This window comes from Ursus arctos, unplaced genomic scaffold (assembly GCF_023065955.2).
Source record: "Ursus arctos isolate Adak ecotype North America unplaced genomic scaffold, UrsArc2.0 scaffold_37, whole genome shotgun sequence".
Taxonomy (NCBI): Eukaryota; Metazoa; Chordata; class Mammalia; order Carnivora; family Ursidae; genus Ursus; species Ursus arctos.
The window spans coordinates 28,082,501-28,101,609 of record NW_026623053.1 but is presented as its reverse complement, the minus strand read 5'-3'; the positions used below and the strand labels follow the sequence as shown (position 1 = coordinate 28,101,609).

The following is a 19,109-nucleotide window of genomic DNA, read 5'->3' as shown; positions in this document are numbered from 1 at the left end:
TCTTCTTCAATAAACTTAATACATTTAAAATTTTATCTCAAGGTTGCCATTCTTTCAACTCATTAAATACAGGTGCAATAGTATCTGTTTTCTTATTCTCCTTAATCTTATTCTTTAGTTTTGAATGATTAACAGCTTTTAAATATAATATTTACTTCAGGGCGCCTGGGTGACTCTTTCGGTTAAGAATCCGACTCTTGATTTTGGCTCAGGTCATGATCTCAGGGTCGTAAGATCCGGCCGGCATCAGACCGGGGCTCAGCTCAGCACAGAGTCTGCTTGAGATTCTGTCTCTCCCTTTCCCTCTGCCCCTCCCCTTACTCAGGCTCCCTCTCTCTCTGTCTCTCTAAAATAAATAAATAAAATCTTTAAAAATAGTATTTACTTCTCCTGCAAAAGTTTTTGGTATATTTTTACCACCTGAAAGATGGGAGTTTCCTACCTAAAATTTTAGCGCACAGCCCATGAAATGAAACTCTAGGCCATGAACATTTAAACAAATGTATATTATTGAGTCAAGAGCATTTATCTGACAGTATAAGACATTAATTAAGAATACTTTAAGCCTAGCTTATCTCATGTCCAACTTGTCTTAAGGGGAATTTTACTTAAAATAGAGAATGTGATTCATTTGCTTCAACCTTGAGATGTTTAAGATACATTTTTATCATGTTTGCCTTGAAATTGTTTATGGTACCAAATTAGTTTTTTACATTATATTCTTGATGAAGATGCTAGACTATTTATGATCTAAGAAACTTCTTAAATATACATACGTATTAGGATAAAGGAAGTAAATGGTAATGTTAATGTCTAAAGGTCTTTCTTAAATAAGTTATACCGCAGCATAACCAAATAGTTGATGAAGGAAAGTTTCTTTTTTTTTTTTTTTTTTAGACTTATTTATTTTAGAGAGAGAGCAAGTGAGCAAGGGCGGGGGTAGGGGCAGAGAGAGAGAGAGAGAGAGTATCCTGAATCAGACTCCCCACTGAGCACAGAGCCCTATGTGAGTCTCAAGCCCAGGACCCTGAGATCATGACCTGTGCGGAAATCGAGAGTTGACTGCTTAACTGACTGAGCCACCCAGGCACCCTGAGGGAAAGTTTCTTTTTATAAATGTATTTTAACTAATAAATGAAGAAGGAATGGTAGAATATTACTATTTTTTAACTCCTTAGTAATATTACAAAGAAATAACTGGACATTATATGCCTACTCTTGGAAATATTCTTGCAGGTGTTCATGTAAAAAAATTGATCCTGAATCAGATCACGTCTGTATGTGTCTGATTTACAGAAAAAAAGGGGGACAGAGAAACAATGCAAGTGACACCCCAGGGACAAAATTGGAAAAATTCAGATTTGGGAAATACCACAAGGCAAATGATTCCGTTTTAACAAGTAAATTGCAAGCAAAAATAAGAGAGAAAAGGAGAGCCTATAGGTTAAAGGAGACTTGAGACATTGACTGAGTGCAATTTGTAAAACTTTCTCAGACCCTATCTCAAACAGACCAACTCTTAGAAAACATTTGTGAGAGAACCAGGGAAATCTGAGTACTAATTAGATATTTGATGATTTTAAGAAGTTATTATCATTTTTACATATGATAATGGTATTGTCATTTTAAAAAGTCTTCAATTTTTAGTTACATACTTAAATACAAATGAAATAATATGACATTTGTTTCAAGTTTATTTGTTTAAGTATTCTGTACACCCAGCGTAGGGCTGAAACTCACAACTCCAAGATCAAGAGTCGCATGCTCTTCTGACTGAGCCAGGCAACCACCCCTCTTATATTTCTTTCAAAATAACATAGGGAGTGGAAGGAGGGCATGAGTGGGGTTAGGTGAAACAAAAATTGGCCATAAGTTGGTATTTGTTGAAGCTGGGTAAAGATTAAAGATTATATGAAGATTTGCAGTTACGTCTGTCAAGTAAAAGGTATTTTTGTTTGTGTTCTTTTCTAGGGAAAGCTATGAAGAAGTGGGTAGAGTCAATTGCTAAGATCATCAAGAGAAAGAAACAAGCTCAGGCAAATGGAATAAGCCATAATATTACCTTTGAAAGTCCACCTCCAGCAATTGAATGGCATATCAGCAGACCAGGACAGTTTGAAACATTTGATCTCATGACCCTTCATCCAATAGAAATTGCACGTCAGCTGACGCTTTTGGAATCTGATCTCTACAGGTAGATAATGAATGTTTATTTGCTGCTCTGTTTTCAAGAATTTTAAACATAGAACATTTTGCAAATTGTTCATGAATGCTTCAAAGTGCCTCATTTATTCTTGTGGGCTTGGAGGAAAAGCTCATAGCACAGTTTTTTACTACAATCTGTTCTACAGGTAAAAGTCTTATACTGCTATTTAGGCCTAACTTAGGTACTGGCAGTCCTTCACAAGATGAGTGGTAGACACTAACGCCACTTTTGAGGCAATCACCCAGCTCTTCCTCTTAACACTTTCTCAGATTGTTTTAGAGCTGGATGGTAGGCTCTTGAAGGCAGCTGAGTAAATAGAATGTTGTGTGAGACAAGCTTTCTTCTTCTTTTTTTCCCCCCCAGATTCTACATAATCAGAAATTTAATTTGGAGCTTGACTGGGTTAGGTTTGCTAGGCAAATGAATAACAAAATTCTTAGAAAAATGAAGATTTCTTATTTTTTTAAAGGAGTCTTAAATTTTTTACTTCAGCTATTTGAAGTCAAGATGACTTTAAAGAAAAGTTATTTCTGAAGTAGTATGATGATGAACCATACTTAAAACTTCTGAACCATTTTCTTTCATTTATGAGGTTCATTAGAAATGTGCTTGGCTCTTTACTTTTATTATCTGTATCCCATCATCTGTCTTTACATGTAAAACACTTCCTGCCATTACCCTATACCCATGCAGATCACCCATTCACAACCTAACCTTTATAGTTTCATGGTTTCATCACTTGCAATGTCATTCTCCACTCCAGATCAGATACCTCTCATGGTCATATTGCAGATCTTCTTAGCACTCCAAATCATTATTTCAAAATTACTAATTCAAGCATCTCATTTCTTTCTAACTGCAGTCTTCCTTTCAGCTTGCTTTATCAGCTTCATCCTCTGTCATCTTTTTTTTAAACCACTGTCCTTTCCCAGTGCATTAGCCCCATTCTGTCTCCTCCTTCCTAATTTAAGCTTTCTTCTTTCATTTACAACCCAGGCTCTTATGAAGAGTACAGGCCTTGCAGGTAACAGCCCCCTCTCCCTACCCAGTCAAAAAATGACCTGCCACCACTACCATTCTATCAAAAACTTCTCTGCATTCGGGAACCCCTTCTAAAGTACAAATACCAAGAAGTTATCTTGATTGGTGGCCAATTTTTTTTAAAGGGAAAAGCAAGAATATACAAAGTTTAGTGCTAATGGAGAATGTAGGAAGGCAGCAGACATAAAAAAAAAAACCCAAAAACTTGCCCTTCTTTAGAATTGGGCCTCTGGTTTGCCTTGGCTGTGCTATTCAGAATTTAGCACACATGTCAGCAGTTGTGAACATCTAATTCAGAATGTCATGTTGTATTTTAAGTATTTTGGAGTTCAGGTTGTTTTTGTTGATATTGTGGGATTTGTGAAAGGTAGGAATGAAGGGACTTGCTACTTGAGAAAAAAAGGAAATAGTACTGAATCACGTTTTTCCTCATTGAGTGACTGTTACAGTAGTGGACATTAGAAAGAAAAACACTTAGCTCAAAGTGGACCTGCTTTCAGAACATGGAAAATACCTTTGTTAAGTGATATGTGTATTATAAAAGAAGAGGAACATAGGTAAAACACTGACACTGTTTGTAAACTAAATTTCTGGTGAAACTATAGAACCACCTAAGAAAACTTATTTTAAAAACTGTTAGCAAGTACCCATTTGTATTCAAATCTACTGATTAAAAACTTTTTTTTAAATGAATAGCCACGTCCATAGGACACTGGTCAATTTTTAAAATTATGTAATCCTGGCTCGCTATATACAATACTGCTCTTCTGTTTAATTTCTTACTGAATAATTTAGGTATTTAAAAAAATGTAGAAAATTATATAATGAGGGCCCATGAACAGCAAAAGCCTTACAAATGTAATTGAAATCCTTCGACTGATTCTTACCAGTTCTGTTCTTCTTTCTCCCAATAACCCCTGTCCTGTATTTGGTGCTTATTATTCCTATGTATCCCTTTATAATTTATATGCATACACATATTGATAATATGTAACATTGTTTTGCAGATTTTAAAACAGTTTATACTTATGTATCATTCTGCAACACGTTTTGCACTTAAATTGTTTCTGGCATTTGTTCAAGTTGATCAATATAGCTCTAGTTTGCTTATTTTAATTACTGTGTGTTCCATTATATGAATACTCCATAGTGTATCCAGCCTCTAGGTTGTGATTTTTCAGTCTTGCAAATAATGACTGCTTCACTGAGTATTCTTATAAATGTTTTCTTATAATCTGGTGTTTCTGGAGTGCATATCTAGATAGATTTGTGGGGTGATCCAGTATGTGTATCTTCAGTATTATGAGATACTGCTAAATTGCTTTACAGAGCAGTTGTTTCAGTTGTTACTTGCACATCAATGTTGGCGAGATCCTGCCCATCTTTACCCATTTGGTGTTATTAGACTTTTGTTAGTCTGGCAGGAGTAAAATGGGATTTTGTTGTGGCTTAATGTTCTTCTCCCTGAATGTGACTATTTGGGTCCAGACCTCTGTGATTTAAACCTGTTCATGTGTTTGTCCATTTATCTTTTGGGTTGTCTTTATCTTACTGTTAGAAGATCTTTAAATAATTTTGATACTAATCATTTGTAGGTTAAGTTCCATGATTTTTGATTCCACAGGAAAGTCCAACCTTCTGAACTAGTAGGGAGTGTATGGACGAAAGAAGATAAAGAAATAAATTCTCCAAATTTATTAAAAATGATTCGCCATACCACAAACCTCACCTTATGGTTTGAAAAGTAAGTGTTTACTTATTCTGTCTTATTACTTCTTAATAATCATAATATTAAGTCATCCGTAAGCTTAAATTCTCATTAAAAATACATTTCTTCTTTTCTACGTGAGGTGAGGAAGTTGCTTTTTAAACCATAATTTGTTTTGTTTTGTTTAGGTGCATTGTGGAAGCAGAAAATTTTGAGGAACGGGTGGCAATACTAAGCAGAATTATAGAAATTCTGCAAGTTTTTCAAGATTTGAATAACTTCAATGGTGTATTGGAGATAGTCAGTGCAGTAAATTCAGTGTCGGTATACAGACTAGACCATACTTTTGAGGTAAGTTTTAGGCTTAAATATTTCATCTTTTGGGGGGGGAGATACAATTGATGGTAAAAGAAATTGCTTCTACCACTGATCTTTTTCAGTAAATCCTTTACAAATCATCTTATTCCCTTAAATAATCAGTATACACTAGTATGCCTAGGACTCATCAAAGAATATGGGACTTGTGACTCTGTTTAGTATGTTTACTTCAATGTTATGAAGTTTCAATTGGATTTTTCCAATGGCACACTGATCGTTTCAAATAAGTGACATTTTAGATATACAAATTAATCACCATATAGTCAAAGAAGGAGTAACATGGAGAAAGTCTTTCTAAAATTGAAAATTTTTAATTATACACTAGCATATGTTTAGTGTTTGTTATAGAAAATTCAAAAGATACAGAAAGTATATGTTAAAATTAAAATACACCTACTCTTGTGCCCAGAGATAAAAGTGCCAGACTTTAAAGTTAATGTACGAAGATGTCGTTTCTGCAGTATTAATTGTAGTAGCAGAAAACAGAAAGCAGAAACAACATGTGTGTCCTTGGATAGAATGACTGAATATGTTGTTCTACACCTGTAGTGTAGAATATTGTTCAGCTATAGAAAAAAAGTGAATAGGATCTATGTGTATTGTCTTAAAAATAGTATTTGTGATATTTTAGGGGAAAAGCCATAAAAAAACTTAAGAATAATGAATATAATATGATTTCTTTTTTAAATAACATAAAAACAGAACAGACCCTTAACATGTTAGTGGAATTGCATGAGCATTGAGAAGAGTGTGGAAAGATACATACTCTTTTCATAACATTGGTTCTTTCAGTGGGTTATGATTAGAAGGGAGTGGGGAGCAAATTGCTTTCATGTATGTGTTTTTCTATTCAAGTGTTTGCATTTTATTGATTTGTATGAACTTTTTATATATGAAGGACATTAACAGTTGAATATTGCCAAATATTAATCTATTTAATAGGTTAATGATTTTAATTCTGATTTTGAAAACTCTAAAATAGCATATTTGAGAGATTAAGTTTTAGTTTCTTAAAATATTGGGTACAGAACAATATTTATGAAATATGTATAAGGCAAAAAGAATAAAAATACAAAGAACACCTGTATACATGGTATCCAGTTTAAAGACTCCTCCAATTCCATCTCCATCCTTACCCCTTCAGCTGCCATTCTGAATTTTGTGCTTATTATTCTACTTTTTTCTATAGTTTTACTTACTTGTATTTCTAAACAATGTATTATTTCATTTTGCACATTTCTTAATTATATATGAATATAATTCTCCAAAGACTTTTTACGTTTATCATTATCTTCCTAAAATTCATCCAGGTTGCTTCTTACTGCTATAGTTCATTCTTTTTCTTAGCTGTACCATATTATAAGAATAAACTTACCAAAATTTGTTTATTTATTTACTAGTTAATGGCCATTTGGACTGTTTCCAGTGTGGGGCTATTATCAGTAATAGCACCATGAACATTTTCTACATATATCCTGGTGCACAAATTTCTCTAAGTTATTTACCTAGAAGTAGAATTACTAGATAATAGCATATGGCTAGCTTTAGCTTTACTAGATGATGCCAGATTGTTTTCCCAAATAGTTGTACCAGTTTATACTTCCACCAGAAATGTATGAGTTCTAGTTATGTTACATTCTCACCAGTACTTGATATTGTCAGTTCTTTTCATTTTCCAGTCTTGTAGTTTTGGTTTATAAACCCGATTTCTAATGAGTATGAACCTCTTTTTAAATGTTTATTGGTTCTTTGTATTTCTTCTTATGGAAATTTTTTGTCTTTTTAATTGTTGAATTTTCTTACAAATCTATGTGCGTTCTCTGGATTTTAATCCTTTGCCAGTTATGTGTATTGTAAATGTCTCTTCCTAGATTGAAGCTTCTCTTTTCACCTTTTTTTTCTGTCTTTTGATGGACAAGAGTTCTTGATGTAGTCAAATTTATTTATTTAGTCTTGTTATTTATGCTGTTTGGTGTCTTGTTTACCCGATCTTTCTCTATTATCTTAATGTTTTGTTTTTTACGTTCTGTCCTTAATCCAGCTAGATATAAGTTTTGAGTATGGGGTGAGGTTGGAGTCTAATTTCATGTTTTGTTCCATATAGTTAGCCAGTTGCTTCCATGCATTTATTGAAAGTTTGATAGGAATTGCATTGGTTCTATAAATTGCATAGTTTCCGTTGGTAAAGAACTGACAATTTTACAGTGAGTCTTCCAAACCATGAACATGTATATCTTTACCTTCATTTATTCACTTAATAAAGTTTTATGGTTTTCTTAATGATGATCTCATACCTCTTTTGTTAGATTTATATTAGCATATTTTTTTAAGATCTTGTTTTATTTATTGCTGATATCTCGAAATGCAGTTGATTTTTGCCTATTGGTTTTATATCCAGCAACATTTCTAAATTCTTTCATTAACACTCCATATGTAGATATATTTGGTATTTTCACAGACAATTATATCGTTTGTGAATATTGACAGTTTTTCTTTCATTTTCTTTATTTTTCTTGTTCATGCTAGTTAGGACTTCTGTAGAGTACTGAATGAAAGTTAGGATGTAATCACCTTTGCTTTTTCCTTAAATTAAAGGAAATGCATCGACAGTTTTCCATCAAGTGCAATGTTTGCTGTGGATTAGTGTGTGTGTGTGTGTGTGTGTATACTTAATGAGGTTAAAAAGAATTATTTGTAACAAAAATGTAATAATGAAATATAAAAGAAATGACTCTGCTTATTTGGTTTACTAAATTTTTGTTCAATTTTTCTCTCCTTCCTACAGCCTTCTCCTCCTTACCAAAACCTTGCCCTTAGCCTCAAAAGACCGTACAGTGGAAAAATATTTGAATGCTTTAGGATTATATTTCTCTCTTATAGCTATAATTTGAAACTCTGGCTAGTCTGAATTATAAATAATAAGATCCTGAGGAAGAATTTTTTATTGCTTAATGCTCTAATTTATATTAGAAAATAAGTTTTTAAGTTTTGTATTTATAGATAAATCATTTCAGGCAAGTGCAGAAAGGAATACTACTCATCTTTAATTTAAAAAATTATTTTTCAGATATTTGCAAAATTTTATAAAATTCCAAGCTCTGTGTTCATAAAATATGATTGAATTGTAAAAACAAATTATACTCAATTTATATATTTTAAAGGCATTGCAGGAAAGAAAAAGGAGAATTTTGGATGAAGCTGTGGAGTTAAGTCAAGATCACTTTAAAAAATACCTAGTAAAACTGAAGTCAATCAATCCACCTTGTGTGCCTTTTTTTGGTAAGTTACTGAATATAGATTTATATTTATATTTTGAGGTAGTTTATTGTAGCAAAGAGACCAGCCTTTAAAGGCAGATTGTCCTGATTTTTATTTCTAAGCATATCTACTTTTATTAGCTGTTTATATTGATAAATAAAACCTTAAAGTCTCTGTTTCCTTATCTTTAAAATAGAGGTTTATGATAATTATCTCATAGAGTTGTTGTAAGGAGCTCTGTGGGGTCTTTCTATATGACTACTGATTCTATTCACGAGGGCTCCACCCTCAGGGTGTAAGCACCTCCCAAAGGTCCCATCTCCTAATACTATCACATTGGGCATTAAGATTTCAACATAGGAATTTTGAACAAACATGCATGCCTGTGTACACACACACACACACACACACACACACACACACACCCACTGGTTGTGCTAACCAAAAATGTCTCCAGACAATCCCAAATATTTCCGAGGGGACAAACTTGCCCCCAGTTGAGAGACACTGATTTAAATGAATCCATAATTATGTATGAAAAAGGAGCTAAAAACTTTCTTACTGTCCCAGAATGAGGAATAATTCTTTTTCTGTCTAAATTATGGGCTTTGGGGAAACATAATTAATTTATAAATCTATAGTTTTATCACCAGAATTGGCTTAAAATTAATTTACTGATCATTATTTAAGATCATTGGCATTAAATATTTATAATCAAATATTAAAGTGGTTAAAACAGATTTAACACTTATAACTTAGACTTTGTGAATGAATCCTCCCTTTTATTTTAGGCTGTTAGTCTAAGGAATAAATCAAGCCTTTCCTAAACCCTAATTTTCTTTTTATTTTAAATTCTTTAAATGTTAAAAAATTCCTAATGTAAACTTAACTAATAAGCCTATTAGAGACTTATCAACATTTTAGTGGTAGAATTGCTGGATTATAGGATGTCTTTCAACTTTACTACATCAGTTGTTTTTTCAAATGATTGATTAAGTAACAGATTTTATAACTTTTCTTCAAATACTCTTTTTTACTAGGAATATATTTAACAAATATCCTGAAAACTGAAGAAGGGAATAATGATTTTTTAAAAAAGAAAGGAAAAGATTTAATCAATTTCAGTAAGAGGAGGAAAGTAGCTGAAATTACTGGAGAAATTCAGCAGTATCAGAATCAACCTTACTGTTTACGGATAGAACCAGAAATGAGGGTAAATATTTTCTTCGCTTGTCTTTAAAAGAGAACATGTTAAATCCTCTGCAATCTGTAAGAAATATCATAACCACACATTATGCTACTTATTTTCCTATAAAAGTAATATAGTAAGTTAATAATTAATCACTAGATAGAAGTGGTAAATACTAGATATTCTGTGCTAACAGTCTGCAGTTACGAATATTACTAGGTACTGGGATGCCTGCATGGCTCAGTTGGTAGAGCATATGACTCTTGATATCAGGGTTTGAGCCCCATGTTGGGTGTAGAGAGTACTTAAAAATAAAATCTTAAAAAATACATATTGTTAGGTACTTTTTTCTTGAGAGTATTGCTTCTTTGTGCAACTGGTTCAAGAAATACTTTCAAAAAATGCATGACAAAATGGAATGAAACTCTGATGTCCATGTAGTGAAAGAAAATCCACTGTCATTGGTTGTTAGCCATTTCAGATATTGTCCATGTGCCAATGTAACATTAATTAATTTCTTCATAAGAACACTAGGTTTCAATAAGGGAAGAGGTTGGTTTTATATATATTTATATGTGTGTGTGTGTATATATATATGTATGTGTATATATATATATATGTATATGCTTAGCAAAAAATCATTTTTTTAACATTCTATCAATTGATATTCTATTCTGAGCAATAGTTTATAACATTGATTCTGTGGTATTGTAAGATGTGGGGCACCTTCTAAATCATAGTAAATTATGATACTATATTTATGTTAAATAAATTTTATTGTGTTATACTTATTTGAAATTCAGAATATATAGTAGCTATCAGAATAAGTTCACCTGTCCCATTAAAAATTGTGCTCAACTTTCAGGCTTAGTGTGCAGGTCAGCATATTAAGTGAAAATGCCCACCATGACTCCCACCCTCCTAAATTGTAAATGGTAACTATTCTTTGTTCCCAGTTCAAAACAAAATACCCTAAAGTCCTAAGAAAGAATGACCTAAACTACAGCATTATGAAAGTGTAGACGGATACCTGCTCTGAAGAAAATCGTGACAAGCTGCTGGTGGTCCCATATTTCATTCTCTTTCCTCACTATGGGGCCAGCCCTCTGTGATATTGAACTTCAAAGGTCTAAAGAAATACACTCTTGAAGCTCAGATTAAAGTGTTTATAATATATTTTCCCGAGAAATCATGTTACATTATAGTTGGGTATATTTGAAATAGTACTTTTAACATTCATATCTCGGTAACTTCTAATGGGTTTTTGTGATCTGGTCTAGACTTCCTACCATCATTTAAAGCATTAAATGATGCTTTGTGGGAGTGTGGGGGTATCTACTTTTCAAGCCATAGTTAACCAAGGTAGTAAATAGTATTAAAAAATAGAGCAAAGGATGAGAAAATCAAGATTACTGCTATTATAACTTTACAGAAGTCTTTACATTGCTGTTGGTTCTTATGATTTAATTTGACTAACCTGAGTATAAGAACAAGCTGTTTCAATATTGTTAAAGGAGTAATATAATTTTCTTGACATTGGCAGAATGCCTGAAAAATGGGAGAATTTTATATCAGAAATTTTAAAGATCATTTTGCCTACTGTTAAAGTGAAAACCCAGTACTTGTTTTATATATGCTTCTTAAACCACTTCGAAATTGAATAAAGTTAAATCCAGTAATTTGCTTCTAAGGAATTTTTCTGAGAAAATAATCAGAAATGTACAGAAAAATTTATGCACGAGGAGTTAATAATTATTATTCTTATTGTAATATAAAGAATTAGAAAGCAGTGCAGTGGATAACTGAGTGTGTGGAGACTGGTGAAATAAACATGCATATGAATAAAGACTGTAGAGCTAAAGTTTGTACTTATAAACTAAGTAAACCACATGGAAAAATATTGAGTTATACGCTAAAAAAAAAAAAAGGTTAAAAATAACTGTTATGGTCCCAGTTTTGCAAAATAAAAAAAAAACCCAAAAAACAAATATATGTAATATGTATATATGCATATATTCACATGGTAAAAACATTGCAATATTCTAAGAGTAAAATGTTAACAGATCTCTGCTTGGTGAGATTACTATTTATATTCTTTTTACCCTTTGCTAAATCATCTAAATTTTCTATCTAAAAGCTTAAATACAAGCTTAGAAAAATTTTTCCTAAGAAAGGTTATTTTACTAGAGGTCAGCATGGATAAGTTTGTAATTGTTCTTGAAATTACTTTTGAATAGAACTTAATCCATCTTATCTCTTTTTTTTCTGATTATCGAAGGTGTCATTGTGGGACACCCGGCTTGCTCAGTTGGTGGAGCATGTGACTCTTGATCTCGGGGTTGTAAGTTGGACCCCCACATTGGGTGTAGAGATGACTTAAAAATAAAAGCTTTTTTTTAAAAAGCCTCATTGTGAATTATAATTCTGTTCTAAACACTTTTGATAGCTTACTGGTGATAACCATCTTGTTATAATGAGTAGGACAAATGTTAACCGAGCCATTAAGTGGTAATAAATGAAAATCTCTCCATCTTCTTAATAGAAAATGAAGACTAAAATATACAACTCCCGTAGAAATTGTACAGCTTTATTTGAAAGTAGAGAGATTGGAATCAGCAATTCTTGTGAACTCTCAGACATTACGATCCCTTAATTTATTGATAATTTTTTTTATTTTAAACTGCTGAAATACATGTTCCAATAAGATCTAAAACATGTACTTATGGAAATTTATTTAATTCCAGAGGTTCTTTGAAAACCTTAACCCCATGGGAAGTGCTTCTGAAAAGGAGTTTACAGATTATTTGTTCAACAAGTCACTAGAAATTGAACCCCGAAACTGCAAACAGCCACCTCGATTTGTAAGTTCGTTATAATTTTGGAAAAACTGATTTTTAAAACAATATTATCTTCGGTGTTTAATAATGTATTACCATTAAAATTCTAATTTATTTGAATAGCTATTTTTCAGTCCTTTGTGTTGTAGTACTATACTGTTTCTAAAGTGATAGGTACTGTAGGAGGCAATGTTATTAGCCTTTTGATAAAATCTCGTTTATTCTTTATCTTTGTAAGACTTCTTTGTCAGCTTTTAAGCTTCCTAGTATAAGGGGGAAAGTTGTGAAAAAGTGAGAGCTGTAAATGACCAGGAAATGAAACAGGAAAAAGGAGTAAGCAAGTGTATCATGGTTCTTCTGGCCTGACCATGACTCCTGTCATTAGAGCAAATCATCCATGGTCACCACTGGAATGAACTTGATGCTAAAATTTGCTGTTACAGCTCCAAGTTATTCTTGTGTTTGCGGTGGCAACAGAAGTAGGGGGAAGACCAATTCTAAGTAGTCGAACAGAAAGCAAGATGTGGGAGGAATTAAAAACACTTATACCTACTTTGAGCCAAGCAGCAAGATGTTATCTCATCTCCACAACAGTTGTAGGATATAGATCTTATTCTCATTTTACAAACAAAAACTGAGGCACAAAGTCGTTAAATAACTCTTTTAAGACTGCAAAGCGAGATATCAGCACACTGGAGATTTTAACTCAAGTTATCTGAATTCCATGTTTTTTCATTAGGTTATCACTGTGAGAGTTTAAAAGGGGGCATGGTGGTGGGAGACAATGGTAGCAGTTTTCTCCAAACACTTGAAAGTACCATTGTGGAGGTTGGTCATTCACTGTTAGGTGCGTCATTTACCTTGATGCACCGAACATAATATGTTGCGTATATTACGTCCGCAGTAAATACATGTAAAATTGATACCAATGATTTGAAGAAGTTTAGGTTCAAGTGTTTGGGGAGGAACAAGTTGTCATACAGATTTTTAAGAATTTTATTTCTGCAGTATGAAAAGACGTTTACTTGTATTCAAGTCCAAATCCCGAAGTGTCCTACTGGAATGTTACAGGGTGCTTGCAGATTGGGGTTTATTGTAGTCTCTTAACTACATGCTAAGAATGAATAAGGTAGTGTCAAGCCATAAAAATAAAGTCCATGCAAATTAGTGATGGTAGTTATGTTTGCTTTTCCCAGCCTAGGAAATCAACTTTCTCTTTAAAATCTCCTGGAATACGGCCTAATGCAGGCCGACATGGCTCTACCTCAGGCACTTTACGAGGTCATCCAACGCCATTAGAAAGAGAACCATGTAAAATGAGCTTTAGTCGGATTGCTGAAACTGATATTGAATCAACTGTGTCAGCACCAACCTCTCCAAATACACCATCTACTCCACCAGTATCTGCTTCTTCAGACCTTAGTGTGTTTTTAGATGTGGACCTCAGCAGTTCCTGTGGTATGTATTTGATGTAAACCATTTGGTAAAAAAGCAATGTTGTGTTTCATATCATTCTTCTCATCATTTTAATTAGGGAACTGTAGAGTCCTTTGCACACTGTATTAGTGTGGAAAGTGGCATTTAAATGTGAAAATAATGATTAATGCAAGGGACTAAAGCATCATTTGTACATTGTTTATGCATCTTATTTTCCAATTTATTCATTAAAGATTTGTTTAGTACCTTCCGGGCCCCATACTGCTGCTCTAAAGGGAGCAACAGAGAGTACGAAAACAAGCAGATAAGTGTTGTGAAGGAAATTTAAAAAGAGACTGTGATAGAGAGGGAACTACTTATGCTAAGAAAGGAAAAACATTCCAGCTACAAAGGTAACATTCCGGGTTCATTTCTTTTAAAACTAACATGTCAAGAGAGGATGATAAAATTCTGTATTCTCTGTGTTATTGCATTTGTTACTTTATGCAAAAATATTTTTAAAATAAAACCATACATAATACCTTTCTTTTCAAATCAATTTTTCTCATTCCAATAGGCAGCAATAGCATCTTTGCTCCAGTCCTCTTGCCACATTCAAGTAAGTAAGAATTTGAGTTGATTCTAATGAAATAAATTTGTATAGGAGTATTTGGGTTTTAGCAACATTAAACAATTTTTTAAAAATGAATGAAATTCTTATAAACTGTGTTATTTGCTTACAGCTGGGTACTATTTAAACTTTACTATAGTTTTCATCATTTTACAACTTATCTATGGTCTAGGGGCTGTGTGACCTTGAACAAATTACTTAGCATCTCCAACCCTGTTAAGGATCAAATGAGATCACGATGTAGAGCCCCCAGCACATTGGTTGGCACAGAGTGAACAGTGATTTCATCTCAGTTGCTTCTCCTCTTTCCCATCCTAATTCATTTTCCAATATGGATTATATACTTAAGTGTTTATTAGGTTCCCAGACTAGCCTTTGATCACTTGTTTCTTCACATGGTCCTATTTAATTAAGGCAGTTATTTTAGTAAAATGCTATTCTGCCATTCTTGGTTATTTCATAATGTACGACATAAATGCTGTCACCTTTCTTTCTACAGTCATTTGTTTAAAACAACCCAGGGGCGCCCGGGTGGCTCAGTCAGTGAAGCGTCTGCCTTCAGCTCAGGTCATGATCTCAGGGTCCTGGGATTGAGCCCCGCATCAGGCTTCCTGCTCAGCAGGAAGTCTGCTTCTCTCTCTGCCTCTTCTCCACCACCACCACCCCGGCTTGTGCTCTCTCTCTTGCTCACTCTCTCTCTCTCAAATAATTAAATAAAATCTTTAAACAACAACAACAACAACTACCCAAAAAGGTACAGAGTAGCTTCAGGAATAATTCTCCCAATCTGGAGGACTTCTGCTTCTGTCATATTAAAATGTATATAATTTAGGTCATAACAAGACAGTTCCTGTCTTATGAGAAAAGTAAGGTTAGTCTTTTAAATGTTTATAATTCTGCATTTTAATATTTAAATTTTTATGAAAGTGATATATGCATACAGTTTAAAAGGCAAATACTCCTAAACACTGAAAATGAAATTGATAGCACTTCCCTACCCCATGTCTCCCCACATCTTTTCTTGTTCTCCAGTGACACTTCCACATTTTTTTTTTAAGATTTTATTTATTTATTTGACAGAGAGAGACAGCCAGCGAGAGAGGGAACACAAGCAGGGGGAGTGGGAGAGGAAGAAGCAGGCTCCCAGCAGAGCAGGGAGCCCAATGTGGGGCTTGATCCCAGGACCCCAGGATCAGGCCCTGAGCCAAAGGCAGACACTTAACGACTGAGCCACCCAGGCGCCCCAACACTTCCACGTTTTTAAATGGTGTTTTCATATTTTTCTCTCTTTTGAATCATTAGTTTTAGACAGTTTTTACTGATTTCCTATTACAGTAGATGAGAATTTTGCCCTTTATTCTGCCTAATATACTTGTCACATTTTGGGAAAATATTATTCACTATTAAGTAGTGTATACTATGATTATGTTTCCTTTCTTGTACAGCTCTGTTTCATGAAGTTAATGATAAACTTATTAATGCTTAGGTGTTTTTGTTTGTTGGTTGGTTTTCCAAATATCTATTGCTCAGTCTTCTCACACCCCGTCTCAGCACAGTTTTCCATAAGGTCAGACCACTCAGGACAGTTGTCAGAATGTTCGTTTTGCTGTTTAACTTGGAAACTTCCTTCCTGGTGCCCTTTAGTTCTACTCCAGTTTGGACTGGTTGCTCTCTTGGCCTCTCACCCAGCTGTCATCCTAGAACTTTCTTTTGTTGTCGTCCTAGAAATTCCTTCACGTCTCTTCTGTGTTGGATCCTTGTTTTTTTGGACTCCTTGTCTTCTTTCTTGAATGCTCCCTTACTTTGGTAGAGTACATCCTCTAGTAGCTACCTGAGAAAGGCTAAAAAGATAAAAAGTTTTTAAGTTTTTATATTTCTGAAAATGTATTTAATATATTTGTTAATAGTTTGGGTATAGAATTATAAATCCTTTTCACTAGGAATTTTGAGGGCATTTTCTTATGGTCTTCTTGCTTTCATACTTCCTGTTTAGAAGTCCAGTGTCATTCACTCATAAATTATTCATGCATAGTTTTTAAATGCCTGATATGTGCAGGCAGTATTCTAAGTGCAAGAAACTGTGACACTGAACAAAATAGAAATCCGCTGTCAATGACCTTCTAGTTTCAATCCTTTTTTAAAACTAGAGTACACTTGCTGTAGCAAAGGGACCCAAAAATACAGAACCTTAAATGAAATAGAACTCTATTTCTCACAATGGCCAAGTAAACACCTCTGTTCCACAAGCTAATAGGACAATTCAGGAATCTCAAAATGGGGCTTCCACCTCTGAGTTTTGAGCAACTGCTTCAGTTATTATCATTTTCTAGCCAGGAGGAAGGTGAATGTCGACAGGTTTTGTTAGAAAAACATGATCTGAGGGGCACCTGGGTGGCTCAATCGGTTGGGTATCTGCCTTAGACTCAGGTCATGATCTCAGGGTCCTGGGATCAAGCCCTCAGTCCAGTTCCCTGCTCGCCAGGGAGCCTGCTTCTCCCTCTCCTTCTGCTCCTCCCCCTGCTTTTGCTCTCTCTCTTTCTCTCTCTCTTTCAAATAAATAAATAAAATCTTAAAAAAAAAAAAAGGAAAGAAAAGAGAAACATCTGGGTGTTGCTCACATTACTCCTGCTCTCATTCCATTGGTCAAAACTTTGCTCCAAGGGAGGCTGAGAGATGTTGTCTGTAGCTAGGCAGCCTTTTGTCTTGCTAAAATACATGGGATCCTGTTACTAAAAGGAAGAAAAGGAAAGGTACACTGGGGGACAGTTAGAAGTCTCTGCCACAATATATGCAAGAAAGTTTTAGAATATTCTCTTTATTCCTGATGATCTGTACGTTCGCAATGATCTGCTTTAATATGAACCATTATTTTCTTTCATTTTGTCATCTACTTATTAAGCCCTTTAAATTTAGAGATCATGTGATTTCTAGAAAATGTTCCTTATATTGTTTTGTTAATAATTTCCTCCCAAATATGTTGTCTGACTTGCTTTTTTAGTTCCTTTTCCATATTGTATATCCTAGATTGAGCCTCCAGTTTTCTTGTCTTTTATCTTATTGTCCATCTCTTTGTTTTCTTGTTCTGTTTTCTGCAAGATTTCCTCCCTTCATCTTCCCACTCTTTTTTTCATTAATTGTTGATTTTGAATTTCCAAAAAATTCTTTCTAGTTACCTTTGTTTATGCCATTTTTATATCATCCTATTATTCTGGTTTCATGGATTCACTGTCTTATCTTCCATAGGATATTATAGTGTTTTTGAAAAAAAAAATTGTTTCTGGTTTTTTTTTCCTTTCTGAGTTGCATCTATTAGTTTAGTCTCTTGTCTTTCATATTGGAGTCTTTCCTTTCTTGTCTGGTATCCTAAGCTTTCCATATTTTAGAGTGAGGCAGTGTAAGCTGATGGGAAATGCTATATCCATGGTCAGAGCTTGTTGACATGTAATAGAGTGATGAGAAGTTCTTTACTTAGGAAATCTCCAAACATCAGAATCTATGAGGCCTCTTCTCTAGGACTGTTTAATTTTTCCAAAGAAAGATCTTTGAATCTTCTGCCTGGGTGGTCTGAACATTTAGTATGAAAATCTGTGTTTTTAGCACAGGCTAATGACCCCCCTCTGATGTGTAGATTCACCAGAAAATAAAACCCCCAGTCTCCCACAGAACTTTAATTGCTCCTTATATAGATTTAATCAAGTCTTCTGTTCTCATCCCATGTCTTCCATTATACCAAGTACCTTTAACTCCTGATCCCTCCTTTCATTCTGTGGGGGCACGTTAAAGGCTGTTTGTCAGTATCACTAACTGCAGACACTCGGGTTTCATCTTCCTCCACATGTCTCCCTCATATACACTGTAGTCCACCTTCATGTATTGAAGCTGCAGGGGTCAGATGTTTCCTGGCTTCACTGAAGTTTGTTTCTTATTTTCCGTGTTGTTCTGTGGTGGAAATGTTTTTACTATGTCTATTAGTTTCTTTTAGTGCTGCTCTAAGAAAGTCCCACAGACTGAGTGGCTTAGAAGGGCCCAGTTCTGGAGGCTGTAAGTCCCCAAATCAAGATGTTGGCAGGGCCTTGCTCTTTCTGAAACACGTAAGAGAGAATCTTTCTTTGCCTCTTCTAACTTCTGGCCTTTGCTGACAGTCTTTGGCCTCCTTTGGTTTATGGATGCATCATCTCAGTCTCTACCGCTGTTGTCAGATGGTCGTCTTCTCCCTGCGTGTTTCTTTGTCCCTTCTCCTCTCCTTCTAAAGACCTCAGTCGTACTGGATTGGGGTCCACTTTCGTCCTAACTTGATTACATATCTGTAAAGACCCTATTTCTAAATAAGGTCACATTGACAGGTACTGGGTGTTACAGGTGACAGGCACTTCAGCATATTTTGGGGGGGGACACAATTCAACCCCTAACACCAAGCGATTTTAGAATCAGGAGTTCTAGACATT

The 19,109-nt window shown here is 34.3% G+C and overlaps 1 protein-coding gene across 3 annotated transcripts in view; it reads left to right on the top strand.

Annotated features, from left to right (window-relative positions):
• The window catches only part of SOS2 (SOS Ras/Rho guanine nucleotide exchange factor 2), an 80,017-nt gene that overhangs the window by 53,269 nt on the left and 7,639 nt on the right, over positions 1 to 19,109 (top strand). For all 3 annotated transcript variants that reach the window (XM_057306425.1, XM_026513684.4, XM_048218016.2), the window contains 8 exons: positions 1,972 to 2,194; positions 4,872 to 4,991; positions 5,144 to 5,306; positions 8,495 to 8,612; positions 9,632 to 9,804; positions 12,525 to 12,641; positions 13,814 to 14,075; positions 14,611 to 14,652. In XM_057306425.1, coding sequence (XP_057162408.1) covers positions 1,972 to 2,194; positions 4,872 to 4,991; positions 5,144 to 5,306; positions 8,495 to 8,612; positions 9,632 to 9,804; positions 12,525 to 12,641; positions 13,814 to 14,075; positions 14,611 to 14,652 — 1,218 coding nt within the window. The remainder of the gene's footprint in view (positions 1 to 1,971; positions 2,195 to 4,871; positions 4,992 to 5,143; positions 5,307 to 8,494; positions 8,613 to 9,631; positions 9,805 to 12,524; positions 12,642 to 13,813; positions 14,076 to 14,610; positions 14,653 to 19,109) is intronic.